Source organism: Mustela putorius, unplaced genomic scaffold, assembly GCF_011764305.1.
Source record: "Mustela putorius furo isolate JIRA1106 unplaced genomic scaffold, ASM1176430v1.1 tig00003834_pilon_pilon_pilon, whole genome shotgun sequence".
In the NCBI taxonomy this organism is placed as follows: domain Eukaryota; kingdom Metazoa; phylum Chordata; class Mammalia; order Carnivora; family Mustelidae; genus Mustela; species Mustela putorius.
The window spans coordinates 100035198-100053358 of NW_025421987.1; the positions used below are offsets into that span (position 1 = coordinate 100035198).

An 18161-nucleotide genomic window follows, 5' to 3' on the forward strand; every position below is an offset into this window, starting at 1 on the left:
CAAATCAGTGGTGAGGTCCCCAGAAATGGCTTCCTAACTCTAGCCTCTGTCAAAGGTTTAGGGAAATATATCCCTCTGTTGGGCTATTAGCAGCCTGGGCAGGCAGCAAAAAATTATGAAGCACCAACTGTGTATCAGGCTCTGTACTGTGAAAAATAGTAGCCTTACTCTATTTATTACCAAAGGTTGCCCAATCTCTGCTTCTTGCCACTTTTCTGGCCATGAGGGAGGGAGGGAAATGTGTGTTTCTACTTTTCCATAACCAAAGCCCCTCCCCCCAGGCCCCCTTCACACTAGGATTTTACTTTTAGGGTACTTAAGGAACAAAGAAAAAACCAAAAGTCTACCTCAGAGATGGCAATAAAAAGAGGATTGATAGACAGCTACTATTTCTTTCTTTCTTTTTTTTTTTTTTAAGATTTTATTTATTTACTTGAGAGAGAGACAGTGAGAGAGAGCATGAACGAGGAGAAGGTCAGAGAGAGAAGCAGACTCCCCATGGAGCTGGGAGTCCGATGCGGGACTTGATCCCAGGACTCCGGGATCATGACCTGAGCTGAAGGCAGTCGTCCAACCAACTGAGCCACCCAGGCATCCTGACAGCTACTATTTCAAATTAAGAACACAGAATATGATTTCAGAACCACAGCACTCCCTCTACCCTCACCGAAGATGACCCAAGAATGAGGCCTAACACCTACAAAATCACACAAATATTTGGAGCTTTTATCTTCCATTAAAAGTAACATTCCAGAAATGATAGACTAGCACATTCTCACTCTTACACAGACCACTTCTTGAGACAAACAAAAATTTTTTTTAAGATTTATTTATTTGACAGAGAGAGAGAAAGAGAGAGAGAGCGAAAGCACAAGCAGGGGAAGTGGGAGAGGGAGAAGCAGATTCCTTGCTGAGCAGGGAGCCTGACTCAGGGCTCCATCCCCAGACACTGGGTCTTGACCTGAGCCTGAAGGAGATGCTTAACTGACTGAGCCACCCAGGTGCCCCATTGAGATGAATTTATTTATTTATTAAGATTTTTATTTGTATATTTGACAGAGAGAGATCACAAGTAGGCAGAGAGGCAGGCAGAGAGAGAGGAAGAAGCAAGCTCCCTGTCAGGCAGAGAGCCCGATGTGGGGTTCGATCCCAGGACTCTGGGATCATGACCTGAGCTGAAGGCAGAGGCTTTAACCCACTGAGTCACTCAGGTGCCCCAAGAGGAAATAATTTAAAAAGTGTTTCTTCAACTGTGTCTTTTGAAAGCTTGGCTCAAGACATCCCTTCTTACTCAATTCCTTTACTTTTCAGCTCCAATTTGACACGTTTCAGGTAATCTGGATCAGGGTAGCCATACCTGCGGAAGGAAAAAGCTCCTTAGTTTCTTCACAAACGGTCTTGAGGAATCTGTACAGTAGATCCCTGACATTAACATTCAGGGTTGCAAACATTCAAAAACAAGACTGCAAGCAAATGAATTACAATCACTTGTAAGTGTGCAGATGTGCGTCATTTAGCTGATAATTGAGCCTAGCTCTCTGCCCAGTATCTGCCTTCCAATAAGAATTTGTTTTTAATTTTCACCTCATGGTAAGCAATGACTCTCCTAAAGTCGTACTACACTATATATTATGAAGGGTAATCATATTCTACAGGAGAATTTTCTAATTTGGGAAATCTTCAAAATTCTCAGGGCACATTCCCTTTTGGACACTAAGGGTTTGAGGCATTCTGTTTGAATTTCATAAAGAGCAAGTAAAGACAATTGGATTACCTATAATACAACTTCCACCACCATTAACTGAGACTTTTCCTAGAGTACTACTGGCCAAGTGAATTTAGGATCTCTATGGACCATTGGGAAGGGAGAGTAAAATAAAGGGTGATTTTAAAAGAAGGCAAAGTAAATAACATTGCTAGGATCTATCTTCCAAACAGACAGGAAACCCCAAATTAAATCGCCTTAGATACCATTCATCCTATATTTTGAAGTTCCCTCCCTTTAATGCAAAATTTAGTAACTGTGTGACACTTTGTGGTTTGGAGGGTAGAAGGTGATAGAACCAATATTTCTGCTTTATATTATCATTCCAGACTAGCATCTCTCAAAATACTTTACTGTAGTTAAGAAATGAATTCAGTAAAGTTGCATGATACAAAATTTATATATTACAAATCAGTTGTATTTCTACACACTAATAACAAAGCAGAAAGAGAAATTGGGAAAACAAGCTCATTTACAATTGCATCAAAAAGAATAAAATAACCAGGAATAAATTTAATCAAGAAGGTGAAAGAGCTGTACTCCAAAAACTGAAATCTGATGAAAGAAATTGAAGATGACACAAACAAATGAAAAAGTACACCATGCTCATGGATTGGAAGAATTACTATTGTTAAAATTTCCTTACTACCCAAAGCAATCTACAGATTCCATGCAATCTCTCTCAAATTACCAACAGTATTTTTCATAGAACTTCAACACTTAATCCTAAAATTTGTATGGAATGACAAAAGACCCCAAATAGCCAAGCAATCTTAAGAAAGAGGAACAAAGCTGGTAACGTCACAATTCCAGATTTCCAAGCTATACCACAAAGCTATAGTAATCAAAACAGCATGCTATCAGCACTAAAAAAGACCTAGATCAATGGAGCAGAACAGAGACTTAGAAATAAACCCACATTTACATGGTCAATTCATCTACCACAAAGGAGATAATAATATATAATGGGAGAGGCAATCTCTTCAATAATTGTGTTGGGGAAACTGGACAGCTACACGGAAAAGAATAAAACTGGGCCACTTTCTTAAACCAGACACAAAAATAAATTCAAAGTGGATTAAAAACCTAAATGTAAGGTTTGAAACCAGAAAATTCCTCAAAGAAAACATAGGTAGTAATCTCTTGGACATTGGTCTTAGCAACTTCTTTCTGGATCTCCTCCTTGGGCAAGAGAGACAAAAGTAAAAATGAACTATTGGGACTACATCAAACTAAAAAGCTTTTGCAATAAAGCAAAAAGGAAACCTACTAAATGTGAGAAGATACTTGCAAACAATAAACCTGATAAGAGGTTAATATCCAAAATATATAAAGAACTCATTGTAGCTCAACACCAAAAATCTCACAAATAACCGGATTTAAAAATGAGCAGGGAATCTGCATAGACATTTTCCAAAGAAGACATAACATTTGTATGGAATCACAAAATGAATGGAATCATTTGATGGCCAACAGACACATGAAAAGATGCCCAATATCACTAATCATCAGGGAAACGCAAATCAAAACCACAATGAGATATCACTTCACACTTCGTATCAAAAAGACAAGAAACAAGTGTTAGCAAGGATGTGCAAAAAAGGGAATGTGAATTGGTGCAGGCACTGTAGAAAACAGTACGGCAGTTCCTCAAAAAGGCAAAAATAAAAATACTGTATAATCCAGTAATTCCACTGCTGGGTATTTACCCAAAGAAAATCAAAGCACAGTTCTAAAAGATATATGCACCCCTATGTTTATTGCAGCATTATTTACAATAGTCAAGCTATGGAAGCAACTTGAGTGTCTACCTATAAATAAATGAGTTAAGAAGATTACATATATAATATATATATATAAAATATACATTTATATATATGTACATACGTGTGTGTGTATATATACGCACACATGGTCCATATAATGTAATAATACTAAACCATAAAAAAGAATGAATTCTGGCCATTCACAACAACATAGATAGACCTAGAGGTTATTATGCTGGGTGAAATAAGTTAGAGGACCAAAACCATATGACTTCACATATATGTGGAACCTAAAATACAAAACACACACACAGAGAAACAGTCTCATAAATATAGAGAACAAACTGGTGGTTGCTAGGGGAAGGGGGCTAGAGGTTGGGAGGTTAGGCAAAAGAGGGGAAGGGGACTAAAAGATACAAATCTCCAGTTGTAGAATAAATGACGGATGGTAACTACACTTACTGTGGTAAGCACTGAGTTAATGTACAGAATTGTCAAATCAACTGTTGTACACCTGAAACTAGTGTAACATTGTAGTCAACTTTACTTCAAAAAATACTGTATCCAATGCCACTGCTATAAAGTCTCCTTCTAGCAACCCTCTCAAACTGCCGTATTTTACAACCTCTAAATCCCGTTTAGCAATCATTATGTTTCAGAAATTTCTCACATTTGTGGTCCCCCAAACGGAGACGTTTTGTGGTGGATATCATTCCATGTAATGACATTGGAGATTCCTAGCATTCGAGAATCCCCCACTGTGAAAATCAGCTTTTGATCAAAGGCTCTACGAAGCAGTCTCAAAACCTCATTTCCTTCCTCATTATCAGGCAAGTAAGCTCTTCGTTGTAATCCATTGTATTTCTTTCCTGGGTTTGGGTGCTCTTTCTGTATGAAGACAAGAAAATAACACATGAAAACACTCATGTCTAAAGTTTACTGTACAGATAGATGTGCTCATTTGCAGATAGGGCAAATAAAAAACAACAAAAAAAATTTTTTTTGGAGGTTTGCACTTATTCCCAATAATTCATATTTCTCTCTTTGCCTAAATTCATGCTGGAAACACTATCCATCTTCTGACTTGCCCTATTCTTTTTTTTTTTTTAAGATTTTTTATTTATTTATTGAACACAGAGAGAGAGAGAGAGAGAGAGATGACAAGTAGGCAGAGAGGCAGGCAGAGAGAGAGGGGGAAGTAGGGGAAACAAAGAGCCCGAAGTGGGGCTTGATCCCAGGACCCTGGGATCATAACCTGAGCTGAAGGCAGAGGGTTAACCCACTGAGCCACCCAGGAGCCCCTGACTTGCCCCATTCTAACACAAAATCATCACCTGCTCTTTCTCTGCCTTAACAGACACAAAAGATACCTAAGTTACAAGCAAACATTGCTGCCTTTACTACTGATATTATTCTTATTCCCATTTAAAGCCCTTGCACATGGAAATACACATGGAAATTATTCCCTGGGATATTCAGTAATCTGCACCAGAACAGTCTCATGAGTCTCTGCTCATTCTAGCATATTGAAAAGAAACGCATGTACCTCAGAAACACTTACTGTTTGTATGCCTCCTTTCATATTATAAGTAATCATAATGGAGCCACAGGATTCATAACCTGGAAGTGAGTCTTTTAGGACGGTAACAGTCATGGTTCCCTCTGGCTGATTGCCTTTCTGGATACCATAGCAAGTCTGGCACACAGGACAGACCGGCTTATAGGAAAAAGCTTTGTTAATACAAGAGGTGCAGAATGCGTGCTTGCACTTCGATAGCACTTGTTTGTCTCTAATGATGTCAATACAGATGCTACATATGTCCTCTTCCTTCTCCCCTCCTGACGCCCCGGAACTGGCCGAGTGCTGGAATGTCGAGAGAGCTACTTTTGAGTCATTACTATCAATGTCCACGCGTGTTTCTTGGTCCTCATTCTTTTGATCTCCAGCTAACAGGGACATTCCCACTTTTTTAAAGATATACTGCTTTGCCTTTGCAAGGTGATTTGGCAACCCAGTCAAAGTCATTGACTCTTGATTTAGTACAAAGTGTACATGCGGATGGTTTTCTCTGAAGTCATCTGCAAACTTGTTCTGATGTAAGTGCTTTCTCTCTTTGCCCAGAGGTTTCAGTGAAAGAACTTCTCTCATCAGCTGACTTGACACATATTGATAGGCATCGATGAAACTGGAATAAGCATGGGCAGACAGATCGAATTCCTTGTCCTTAGGTTCAAAGAGAATGTGGATTTTATTACTGTCTCCCCAAACCTCACAACGAGTATCGTACTTTTCTTCTAATTCTGTCATCTCCTGGAGTAATTCAGCTTTTACAAGCATATAGTGAGCTGTGTCAACTTCAATTCTATTCATCAGGCATGTGGGAGTCGATATTTTCACAGGTCCCATGACAAGACTTTCAGAGGCTTTTAGGTCAAAAAAATATCTGGCAGCGAAAATGTCATCTTGGGTCCCAAGGAGAGTTAATTCTCTTCCTTTCTCCTTTATAGGGAGCTTTGTAAATCGTTGATTCAGTTTCTGTTTGATCTCATTGGTCTGTTCAGTGTCTGCAAAAGCAACACATTTCTGCTCCAGAGATCCCACGGTTTTCTGAAATTCACTGATAAAAGACTCTCTAGCGGCTTGGAGATCACTTGATGGATTGGAGGTGAAGTCTAAATAGACAGTATTCGGAGAACTCTCCTGAGTTATTATTTTAATTTTTACACCAAATCTTTTCTGTATCGAGTCTATTTTATCAGGATAGTTATACTGGAAATACTCAAAGAAAGGCAAGGGAATTTCAAGACGGTTGCTTTCGTCTTCTGCCTTGGTTTTTGGTTCCAAGGGAGAAACACAGCTGTTCTTCTGGTTCTGCTGATGGAGTGGCTTCCTCTCCATTGTCAAAGGGGAAGATTCAAATTTGCACCCACTTTCTTGGAGTTGCTTATTCAAGAAGTGATATATTTTTTCAATATCTCTGAAGGTGCCGCACACCTTCTCAATTCCATCGTCCCCTTCCATCTTTTTGACCTTGGGGCACATAGTGGTTATGTGTTCCCTTTGCTCTTTAGAGAACAGCTTACAGTTCAGGTCTGCTGTGACGCTAAGAAAGATCTGAAATTTTAAAAGGAACAAATAAAATCTCTCGGACATCAGTCCTCCAGTCTCTTATCAAGACAAAGTCTATTATACTGAGTGAAATAAGTCAAGCAGATAGAGTCAATTATCATATGGTTTCCACTTATTTGTGGAGCATAAGAAATAACATAGAGGACATGGGGAGATGGAGAGGAGAAGGGAGTTGAGGGAAATTGGAGGGGGAGGTGAACCATGAGAGACTATGGACTCTGAAAAACAATCTGAGGGGTTTGAAGGGGTAGGGGGGTGGGAGGTTGGAGGAGCCTGGTGGTGGGTATTATGGAGGGCACGTATTGCATGGAGCACTAGGTGTAGTGCATAAACAATGAATTCTGTTATACTGAAAAGAAATTAAAAACAAACAAACAAAAAAAACCACCTAGGTTTCAGGAGCTTGGGAGCCTCAGTTAGTTTAAGCAACTCTTTTTGGCTCAGATCATGATCCCAGATTCTCAGGATCGAGTCCCTTGGTGGGGAGTCTGCTTCTCTTTCTGACCCTCCCCCACCTCATGCTCTCTTTTCCTCTCAAATAAATAAAATCTTAAAAAAAAAAAAAAAAAAAAACCACAAAGTCTAGGACGGTAGACCAGAGAAACAACCAGAGGGTGACTGCTTTCAAATCCTTTTGGCAGAGGATGCAGCAGGCTATAGCCTAGAGGTTCCCAGCTCGTTCTGCCCGTTAGAATCACCTGGGGAATTAAAACAAAACAAAAGCAAACAAACAAAAAAGCCAAGGCCCAGGTCCATCTCTAGAGATTTTGTTGTAAATGCAGAGCCTGGGCATGAGCATATTTGAAAAGTGACGTGGACACAAAGTCCGGATTCTAGAGCTGTCCTCTATGTCCACTATTGGGGAATGGGGTGGAGGGAAGGTACATAGGCTTTCTGGGAAAGTTGCTACAGTTCTCAAAAGAGCCTATGAGCTTCAAGGGGAGCCATAAATCCTATTTGCTGCTTTTTTCTCATCTTTAGTCCCCCTCCCCTTTTTAAAAAAAACTAAAAAACTAAATACCTAACTGCATGCTCTCTAAGTTCTGACCTTTAGAAGCTTGCATAGAGGACAGAAACACCAGATTAGGCTAAAAAGGACAGATGCATACTGAATGTAACAGAAAAGCAAGATTTCTCTGGTTTTTGTACATGCTACTTCCTCTGCATACAACATCCTTCATCCAGATCATCCTTCAGATGTTGCCCAAATCCAGCCACCTCTCACACCTCCATCAGGACCACCCAGACTCCAAGCCCCTGTCACCTTGCTCTCCTCCTGCCGCAACCCCTCCTATCTGGGCTCTCATTTTGTTTTCCCTTTGGCCCCTTCCTACACTCAGTCCTCCACACAGCAGCCAAAGTGAGCCTCCAGAAGTATAAACCAGATCACCCCACTCCCTTGGCTCAAAACCATCAGATGGACCCCCTAAGATTGAAGTTAAAATCCTAAGTCCCTGCCTTCATCCCCCAAAGACCTGACTTCTGGCTACCTCTCCAAGTTCCTCTCCTTCCCCCCCTTCCTGCCTTCTAGCCACAATAGTCTCCCTCCTTGAAGCCCCTGGGCTTCAGGATAGAAGCTCCTGTCTCAGGGCCTTTGCACTTGTACTTCCTTCTGCCTCAAACATTCTTACCTCACTTAGCTTGCTCCCTTACTTCATTCATGTCTCTACTCAGACAGTACCTCATCTGAGAGGTTTTTCCTGAGATGTTTAAAATAATGGTCTGAATAAAAATAAAACAATGATGTCACTGTTTATCATCTATCCTGTCTTATTTTTCTTCCTAGCACTTACCACTGGCAAACATTTTATTATATATCTATTTTTTTTAACTATTTTTATCTGTTTCCCTCACTAGAATGTAAGGTCCCTGGAAGCAGGGTCTGTGATCCTGGCTATATTCCCAGCTCCCGTGACAGTGCCTAGCACACAACTGGAAGTTGATATTCATTTGTCAAATGACTACATGGCTGGCTCCTTCTCATCACTCAAGTCTCAGGCCAAATGTTACCTCCTCAGAGAAGTTGTCTCTGACTTCTGGTCAGAAGCAGCACCACTCCTTCCCCTTCCTCAATTTGGCCCTGTCACCCTCTAAGGCCAAACCCTATCCTATTTTCTTCTTAGCACATATCACTGCCTGAAACTGTTTCTTTTATTTTGTTTACTTGCTTGTTGTCTTTCTGTGTACCTCCCCATCCAGCAGGGACTTTGTCTATTGTGTTCACTTTTGTGTCCCCATGCCCAGAAGAGGGCCTGCCTCCTAGTACATCATCAGCAAGTGGTGGTCAGATCAATAGTGAAAGGTATGGTGAACGGAGAGGAAGGTGCAGGAACATACCCCTCCCAACTCCTTCTTTCAAACCTTACCTTTTGCAGACAGGAATCCATAACATCAGGAATATGTTCTTCGTTTTGATGCTTCTCACCAGACCTCACCCATTCCTGTGACTGTGGCAAAAAAGATGTTCTGGGTCTTGCATTCTTCTCCATTGGATTCTTAGTGGGTTCCAGAAAAATAGTCACAAGTTTGTTTTCAACCATAATCTGATGATTTTCTTTCTTCAAGACTCTCTCTTTAGCTTTGGTGGAGACATTATAGACACACATACACATGGGGAAGACTTTATGTTTATTTTTACTTGTTTACTTACTTTTTAAGATTTTATTTATTTATTTGACAGACAGAGATCACAAGTAGGCAGAGAGGCAGGCAGAGAGAGAGAGGAAGAGAGGCAGGCTTCGCGCTGAGCAGAGAGCTGGATGCGGGGCTTGATCCCAGGACCCTGGGATCATGACCTGAGCCGAAGGCAGAGGCTTTAACCCACTGAGCCACCCAGGCACCCCAGTTTTTTTTTTTAAAGATTTTATTTATTTATTTGACATAGAAAGAGAGATCACAGTAGGCAGAGAGGCAGAGAGAGGAGGAAGCAGGCTCCCCAATGAGCAGAGAGCCCGATGCGGCTCTCAGGACTCTGAGATCATGACCTAAGCCAAAGGCAGAGGCTTAACCTACTGAGCCACCCAGGCACCCCAGGAAAGACTTTAAATAAACCTCTTCCTCATGTGTACCCTGCCCCAGCAGCTTCCCAAGAAGGCAGTTCCCTGCATCCTGGAATAGTGGGTTGGGGACCAGCGGTGCAGGAACTATTCAAACTCTAATGTGGGCAGCTTATGCTTTTGTTTGTTTTTAAAGATTTTATTTATTTAAGAGAGAGAGAGAGAGAATGCACGCTCCCCAGCATGAGCAGTGGGGAGGAGAGGAAGGAGAAGCAGAGTCCCCACTGAGCAGGGAGCCTGATGTGGGCTGGATCCCAGGACCCAGGGATCATGACCTGAGCTGAAGGTGGATGTTGAGCTGACTGAGCCACGCAGGTGCCCTGGCTTATGTTTTACTGTAGAAATGAAAAGCTCAGGATAAGGAAATACACTCTTTAAAAGTCACATTTCTGAAATTGTCTCCTGCTTCCCATTGCAGTGATATGCAATAATACTCATTATATAAAGTTAAGTGAAAAAAGCAGGAATCAAAGGTATAGCCTCAGAATTTTGTAAATATATGTTGATTGACTGACAGTCATAGAAAAAAGGCTGCAAAGAAGTATGTCATATTGTTTATCTCCAGATGGTTTTATTTATTCTTTTCCCACTTTGCTATAGTGATCATATATTACTTATGTAGTTCTCAAAAACAAATCAATGTTGTAATTAAAACATAAAAATAGAATACCTTAATGACAAGAGTATACAAGTGTCTGGCGGGAGGGAAAGGTGTCCTTCCCAGAGCTGAGAAATTTGAGTTAGGTTCAGGATACCGGAAAGCATCAACTTTAAAATGTGGTCAGACCAGATCGCTGACTGGGCACTTCTGGGGTCTACCCTCCTCATCGGGCTGTGTCTTTGGGCAGCAGCAGCCCCCGGATCCCAGCCCCATCAGACGGTGCCATACTTTCTCCCGCCGTCTCTCCTAGGTCAGCATGAGCTGGGTCTGCCTGGAATCCCGCGGGGCCAGGCGCCTTGGCACGCGCAGCCCCGGCCCACCGCTCACCTGCCGGTTCCGCGAACTTCACCAGGAAGGTGACCTGGTCCCTGTGGTAGAGGGGCTGGACGGTGCACTCCCCGCCGCCGGACTGCTGGCTCTGGAAGTAGATTTCCAGCTTCCAGCGTGTTCGACGGCTGGACTCGGACACCCGCACGAGCAGCGGGGACGGCGGGGAGAGCGCGGAGGCCATGGCTCCGGGCTTGGGGCTCCGGGCGATGGGGGGCAGCGGGTCCGACCCGCGCCCGGCAGTCCTGGGCCCTCAGAGTTTCAGTTTCGCTTTCCCCGAAATCCCTCCCCGCGCCAGGCAGAGCCGCTCCCCTCCCCTCCCTTGGGCGCTCTTCCTGCGGCGGTCAGCTGGGTGAGTAGGTCCGGGCCCCCAGGCCCCTGACCCGCGCCCCGCGGCGGCGGTGGTCGCTGCCGCTGCCGCTTCTCTCCTGCGGGCTCCCGCGGGGAGGTGGGGGTGGGGGTGGGGGGGCGGATGAGAAGCGGGTTTCCAGGGCCGGCTGCCCCCTGTGAGGATGGGGACGGCTCAGAGGTCTAAGTCAAACTGTCTCCTGTCTTTATGATTCCTTTACATTCTTCTTGTTGTTACTATTATTTGCAACGAAAATGTAACTCACGTTCGGAATTCAGGTGAAACGCACTCACATTTGTCTTAAAATTTGAATTCGTTCACCTGCATTATCATAGGTCATCAGTGACCTCCCTCCAACCCTATCCTTTAGACTGGCTCTCGGGACTTTCCTCCGATCATGCCTTGATTTGGCCAACCGTGCCCACCCCCCCACCTCCGTGTCTTAGGGAAGAAAGGTGAGAGCAGAAGCCCTGCCCTCAGGGCTGGTAAAAGAAGGCGGACTTGTGAGTAAGGAAGCAAAATCTCTTAAGGCCTCCAAGAATTAGTTTGAAGCCGAATGTCAAAAAGCAGGAGAGGTGGGGAGCGTTGGAGGGGCTAGAATCCCTGAGATCTGAAGCAGAGAGGAAGCGCTTGGCCTTGGAGGAAATGATAGGGGACCTAGGAAGGGTCTAGATCAGTGCTGACCATTAGAAACAGAAGAGGAGGGACATATGTTACTTTCAAGTGTTTTAGTAGCCATATTTTTAAAAGTATATGCCCATTCATCAGTTAACACCTGTGTGAAGTGACCTGTGTACACAGTTGTTCGTTACAGCCGTTATTACAATAGCAGAAGATTGGAAACTCCTGAAATGTCCATAAATAGGGGGACCTAGAAGTTTAACAGCCTAGAGTGCATCTATACAATGGAATGTGAAGAGCAGTGAAAAGAATGAAGAAGCTCTTTATGTGCTAACACGGAGAAATCTCTAGGATGCATGATGTGAGAAAGGCAAGATGCAACAGAGTGTGTGAAAGAGGCTACCTTGTGTGTAAAAATGCCTCTGGAAGGATCCAGGAGAGGATAATGACAGTGACTGCATCTGGGAGGGAAAGGTAGTGAGGGAGGTAGAAGGGAGGCTTTCAAGTTTTTCTAAATTTGAAGCAGTAAACACTCTACTTTTCAAACAATAAGATGTAAAATTGAATACATTTCAATCCTTAAGAAGAATGTATGGCAAGAGGCTCTGAGGCCCTGAAATGAAATCGTGTCAGTACAAAAGGAGGGTAGGGGCATATTTGAAAGCGATTTAGGGGGAGCCCAGAGGCTCAGTCAGTTAAGCTTTCATCTCTTGATCTCAGCTTAGGAAGAGTGGAAAATTGAGGATCAGGAGAAGCATAGCCTAGAGAGAGGTGTGGGATTCATCTTGGCGGCTGGTGAGCTGGACCTTTGACCTAGGTGGGGCTCCGAGCTGAGCGTGGCCAAAGCTCAAGACTCTCTCTCTCCCTCTGTCTATGCGCACCGCCTCCATGTGCTTGCTCTCCTGCTTTCTCTCTCTCTCTCTCTCTCTCAAAAAACAAAAACAAAAACAAACAAACAAAAACAAGCAGAAGAGACTGAATGGGGCACTATGCTCCTTTTTATTTTGGGAAGGTTAAATGAATGCTGCCCCCACGCTCAAGTCTCTCCCTGGGTCTTCAAGGAACATCCCTAGGTCTGAAGGAAAAAACAAGTGCAACCGCATCTAAAACAAAAGTCCATTGGACACCCACAGCCTAGCAGGCAGGACCTTATCCTCCTTTTGTGAAAGCAGCAGTGCCCTGTGGAGGCAAAAGTGGGAGAAGAGGGAGAAGGAGGCTCCCCACTGAGCAGGGAGCCTGATGGGGTGCTCAATCCCAGGAGCTTGAGATCATGACCTGAGACACCCAGCCCTCCCCCAACCTTTTAATGCTGTGCTCAGTACCTCTTGGTATTCTCCTCCTCTCCTAGATATATAACAGGTTTGCTCCATCCTTCAAGCCTGGCTCTGCCCTCCGCTCCTCCCTAAAGCTTTCCCTGCTTTTGTCCACAGAACTCTTTTCCTTCTCTGAACAGCCCTTCCGGTTTCAAGGGGATCTTTGTAAAGGATGGAATGTAAACAGCAGCAACAACAACGTGTGCGATTTCATCAAGGAAACTGAAAACTACTCAACATCAGAAATCACACTTACTCTTCCCACAGTGTTTTCTTTCCTTTCCTTTCTTCTTTTTTTTTTTTTTTAAGATTTTATTTATATATTTGAGAGACAAAGATCACAAGTAAGCAGAGAGAGAGGAGGAAGCAGGCTCCCTGCCGAGCAGAGAGCCCGATTCCATGCAGGGCTCCATCCCAGAATGCTGGGATCATGACCTGAGCGAAAGGCAGAGGCTTTAACCCACTGAGCCACCCAGGCACCTCCCCCCCTACAGTGTTTTTTTTACCAAATTCCCAAAGACACTAGTCCGTGCTTATTGCATCCTTTCTATTCATTCCTAGAAGCAGGCAACCATACTGGGAATAACAGTTTACACTGGGAAACGCCAAATGGAGTGTAAACATTTAAAGACCCCAGAGACTTGGAGAATGGACTTTCCTGAGGTAAAAAACATTAAGTGTGTATAAATGATGAACCATGGTCTTACGAACAAAGAGTTCTTCCTGTAACAGCTAGAAACCTGGGGTCTTTAGTTGTACTTGTCATTCTTCTTTGGTTTGAATAACCCAAGGACAGTTTTTCTTGTGCACCATGTGGGAGATGGGAAATCACGAATATGCTAATGTAAGCAACAGAGTCTACTTGAGGATAGGTGATTTTTTTTTTTTTAAATGTGACCTTGGTGTCATTTTGATTGTGTCTACTTACTCAACAATTCTGCCTTTGCAGGGTAAGGGGAGGAGTGGGAGGAATGAAAACAAGGAAATAGAGAAAAGGAACCTCATTTGTTTAAGTGGAAAATTCCACGTTCAGGCTTATGTCTTGAAATGAGCAATTGAAAGTAGGTCCTATTGGTAGATGGGGAGGTATGGCTGATGAGGTTCCTATTCCCCTGTCTCCTCTTCTGTCCAGAGAAACCCCACAAGCCTTTGGAGACTGAAGGCCTACCTGAGAGTTTGGGATCATTTTGGTCTTTGACCTTTGGGCCTTTTCAAGTGTTAATCTCCTACTCTTCATCTCATCCTGAGTTAGAAGCTCACTGGCCTCCAGTGAAGGGCAGGGTAGTGTTTGCTGGGACATTGAGTATTTCAAGTCTGTCAGGTACACAGATTAAACAAACATAAGTTCCCCTTCTCCCTGAAACCTAGTGTATTTTGCAGGGTTGTTGTAGCTCTGTGTTTATTAGGCTGTCTTAGCTATCAGTACTCTGTAGTCATTCCATTGCAATTTTTTTTAAACTGCTTTTATTTCTTGTAGGGTTCCTATGGAGCAGTGGCTCACCAAGAGACATCAGGTAGGATCACCTCACTTCTGTTTCAGAGGAGCTCAGGGGGAATATAGAAGCAAAATGTCTGTCCCGCTCCCCAGGTGCTCAGGTGTGTGACTGCAGAGCATTGTGGGACCCAGTGCATAAAGGAGACTGCTTCAGGGGCAGTGGGACACCCGCAGATATGCTCTCTCAGCACTCCCACTGATCCTTGCCTTTGCCCACTCAATGTGATAATCTTTTGCCTATAGCCCTAGAGCTGATACAGGCCAGAAGATGTGACTCTCTGATGTCCCTTTGCTAACAAGGGTTCCATGAGCCAAATGGAACTACCTAATCAAGTTGGTGACCAGCTTGAGGTTTTCAGCCAGAGCACAGGTCAGCTGGATCTGTCTGTCCAGGTGCAGCTTCTTTTAGGTCATTGAGGCTATCAGAGATCTTTCTAGGTGGCTTAGATTAGAAATGGAAGTGGAAGTAAAATGTCATTAATGACCCCATTTTATCTATTTCAGGACTCCTGGTTTTTTCGCATCTCTGAAATAGGGCCACTCCTCCCTGTCAGTCCGTAGAGTGCCATGGTTTAATTGGCATAATTTTTCCTCTCGAAGTAGCATATAATAATGATGCCCTAAGCTCCATGAAATACAGTGTCGCAGGGTGGGTTCTCCAGGAAGCATAAACTGACCTGGAGTTGGGGGTACACAAGGTTTATAGTGAAAGGACAAGAGAAGAAACCAGATTGGGCAGGTGGAGCCATCAGACCATAATGAAAACCTGACAAAGTTCTGCCAGCCCAAGAGCGCTCATTTCTGGAGTCCCACATTGAACATGAATGGCCTTGCTCAGCCACGGATGAGGGCCACCCCTGAGAATAGCGTGACCTTGGCTCGAAAGCGGAAATAGACCCTGAGTGACTAACCACTGGACGCTGTTGCCTAGCGGTATTGCCCCTCATAACTGCATTGGGGTGTGGGGGTAGGGGTCCAAGCAGCACACCTTCCTGTCAGCCACATGCAAGAAAAATAAGTTTTAGTCAGTTTTAATTCTACCAGAATTGTGCCATGAAACTGGAGTATGATGAAGAATTATTTACTGTAGCCCCATCAGTGCTCCACACCCTTGCTGGACCAGCCCAGTGACTGATGGGCAGTTGGAAAAATGGGCCCCAATTTTTTTACCCGCTGGTGGTATAGCTATGAGACATATGATCTGCACTGCCCCCTAGTGGAGTCAGGCTTCATTTGCTTTGTAACACACCTTTTATTCATTTCCTTCCTTGTCCTCTTTCCCACTCCTCCCTCCTCATCCTCACCCACCCATAGTGTTTTCTAGGATCACCTCCCAAATACACTGACCCTCAAATCCTCATCTCAGAGTCTGCTTCTAAAAGAACCCCAAACCGAGACAATGACAAAAGGAAACAAGTTATGAATAAAACCTCCGTATATATTTGGGTGACCTACCATGAAAAACTCTTGTATATCCTTGGTCAAATTACACGTCCAGTTAAAAGGAGGATAGGGAAGGGGGTGAGAGGACCGTCATCTCACTTTTGCACAAGGCAAACAGTCTTCTGGTGTGAAGTGAAATGACATCCTTTTCAAAGGAACCCACGCTCATTTCTTTATTTTTTGTCTTCTCTCTTTTTCCAGAGATGGCCACTCCTGAAGAAGACCACAGTTGGCAGATTTTCATTAATCACAGTGACTTCACAATTTTAAAAAACAATAAGAGTCAGCTGTGTGAAGTCCTTCAGAATAAATTTGAGTGTGTCTGTACCCTGGTCTCTCCATCCGTGGAAGGGAACAGTGAGTCTCTGCAAGTCTTCAGAGAAATGCTAATTCCTGGGCTGGAGTTATCTGTTTGGAAGGACGACCTCACCAGACATGCCGTTGATGCTGTGGTGAATGCAGCCAACGGAGACCTCATTCACGGGGGAGGCCTGGCTCAGGCCCTGGTGAAAGCCGGGGGCTCTGAAATCCAAGAGGAGAGCAGAAGATTAGTTTCCAGGTTTGGTAAAATACCAACTGGTGAAATAACTACCACAAAAGCAGGGAGACTTCCCTGCAAATTAATTATCCATGCTGTTGGGCCTCGGTGGATAGCGAAAGATTATCAGACATGTACCTATAAACTGCAGACGGCCATTATAAATATTCTGAATTATGTTACCTTTTACAATCCAGACATTGAGACAGTAGCAATTCCAGCCCTCAGCTCTGGGATTTTCCAGTTCCCTCTGGACTTGTGTACAGAGATCATTGTGAAAACAATCAGTTTATATTACCAAGGGAAGCAAATGGCCACTAATTTGAAAGAAATTCACCTGGTAAGCAATGAGCACCCTACTGTTGTTGCCTTTAAAAATGCTTCAGAAGTAATCCTAAGGACGAACAAGCTGGGATCCCGGATGAGTGAAGAAGCCACCCCTCCTTTCAAGACAGTTCTTGTGAACAATGTGACTCTCCAGATTGTCCAGGGTTACATCCAGTTGCAGGAGGTATTTGTTTCTGTCCTCTTATACTGCCAAAGGAGGTCCCTGAACTGTTTATGACCTATCAGGTATTTTTAAAGAAATTTGTACTATTTCAGATGCTGTTTAGAAAGCATGTTGTTGAAGCTAAGAGTACAGACTTGAGAGAGACCCTCCGGGTTTGAATGCTAGCTTTGCCATTTGTAACTGGGTGATCTGAATCAAGTTATTCTATCTTTCGGACCTTGGTCTCCTCATCTGTAAAATAAGAACAATAAGATCACATGTATCAAAGAGCTGGAATCAATACACCTAAAGTGCTTAGAATAGAGCTTGGCACATGGTAACTATTTATGGTGATTATTGCCACTATTCTTGGGCACCAGGAGGAAATAGAACAAGCTTCTATTCCAAGGAACTTAAAATCAATTAGACTTCTTTTATGTAAGAAAAAATTCTCGATTTGAAAAAATCCCATTGGGGAAGCAAACCATTTGAACATTTCTGAAGCAACCTATCAAGAGTAAACAAAAAAGTCTTAATAAAAAATGAACTCATAGTATTTAAGAGTATGTAAATTTACAAGAGGGTAAGGCAGTGGACCAAGAAAGATTAATTCAGAAGCTAGGAGTTTGATTATGACCTCAAGTTATGATGGGTATGAACTGGGTGGTTAGAATGACTTGATCAGAGAGACACAAAAGTGGTAAGAGCCTGAAAATCATGGACTGGACCAGTCAGGAGATCTAGGTCGAGCTATAAGTTGTATACTTAGTATACTGCTCTCTGTCAGGGGTTGGAGAGATACAAAGGGCAAGTTAGGGTTTAGCCAGCGCTTATGGAACACCAAGGCCAGAGCCCTGGCAAGGAGGGGAGAGAATCATGGTAACAGTGAACTTGGGGATTTCTGGGTTGGTGCAACTCTCCTGCTAGGCAGAGCACCTTAGGGCTAGGAATCAAGGCATGTTCATCTTTGTAGCTGCAGGCAGGGCCCTGTCTCAGCATGCATCTGGGTGTTCAGCAAATTATTGATGCCAAAGTGAAGGGGGCAGCAGGGAAGAGAAAGAATATAAGGCTATATTCTTTTTATTTCTGCATCAGAGTTGTCACTCTTAAGCTTCTCCTATGGCCACAATCAAATAGACTTCATCATAAGTGAAAAAATGCCACTTCTTTTCTTGTTCTTTTTTTTCTTTTAAGATTTTATTTATTT

The 18161-nt window shown here is 43.4% G+C and overlaps 2 protein-coding genes across 4 annotated transcripts in view; one reads left to right on the forward strand and one right to left on the reverse strand.

Moving 5' to 3' along the window:
- Nucleotides 1-1144: 1144 nt before the first annotated feature.
- On the reverse strand, nucleotides 1145-10490 carry DTX3L (deltex E3 ubiquitin ligase 3L). The gene is made up of 5 exons (XM_045088836.1): nucleotides 10388-10490; nucleotides 9028-9156; nucleotides 5078-6646; nucleotides 4202-4419; nucleotides 1145-1357 (listed from the first exon to the last, which is right to left on the reverse strand). Exons 2-5 carry the CDS (start codon nucleotides 9148-9150, stop codon nucleotides 1288-1290), a joined length of 1980 nt encoding a protein of 659 aa, XP_044944771.1. The 5' UTR covers nucleotides 9151-9156; nucleotides 10388-10490; the 3' UTR covers nucleotides 1145-1287.
- A 49-nt stretch (nucleotides 10491-10539) lies between these two features.
- The window catches only part of PARP9 (poly(ADP-ribose) polymerase family member 9), a 31854-nt gene continuing 24232 nt past the window's right edge, over nucleotides 10540-18161 (forward strand). The window contains exons 1-4 of one of the 3 annotated variants that reach the window (XM_045088835.1): nucleotides 10540-11057; nucleotides 13550-13651; nucleotides 14466-14502; nucleotides 16128-16975. In XM_045088835.1, the coding sequence (XP_044944770.1) occupies nucleotides 10635-11057; nucleotides 13550-13651; nucleotides 14466-14502; nucleotides 16128-16975 (1410 nt within the window). In that variant the 5' untranslated portion in view covers nucleotides 10540-10634. The remainder of the gene's footprint in view (nucleotides 11058-13549; nucleotides 13652-14465; nucleotides 14503-16127; nucleotides 16976-18161) is intronic. The other 2 variants (XM_004745457.3, XM_045088834.1) reach the window with 2 other exon arrangements.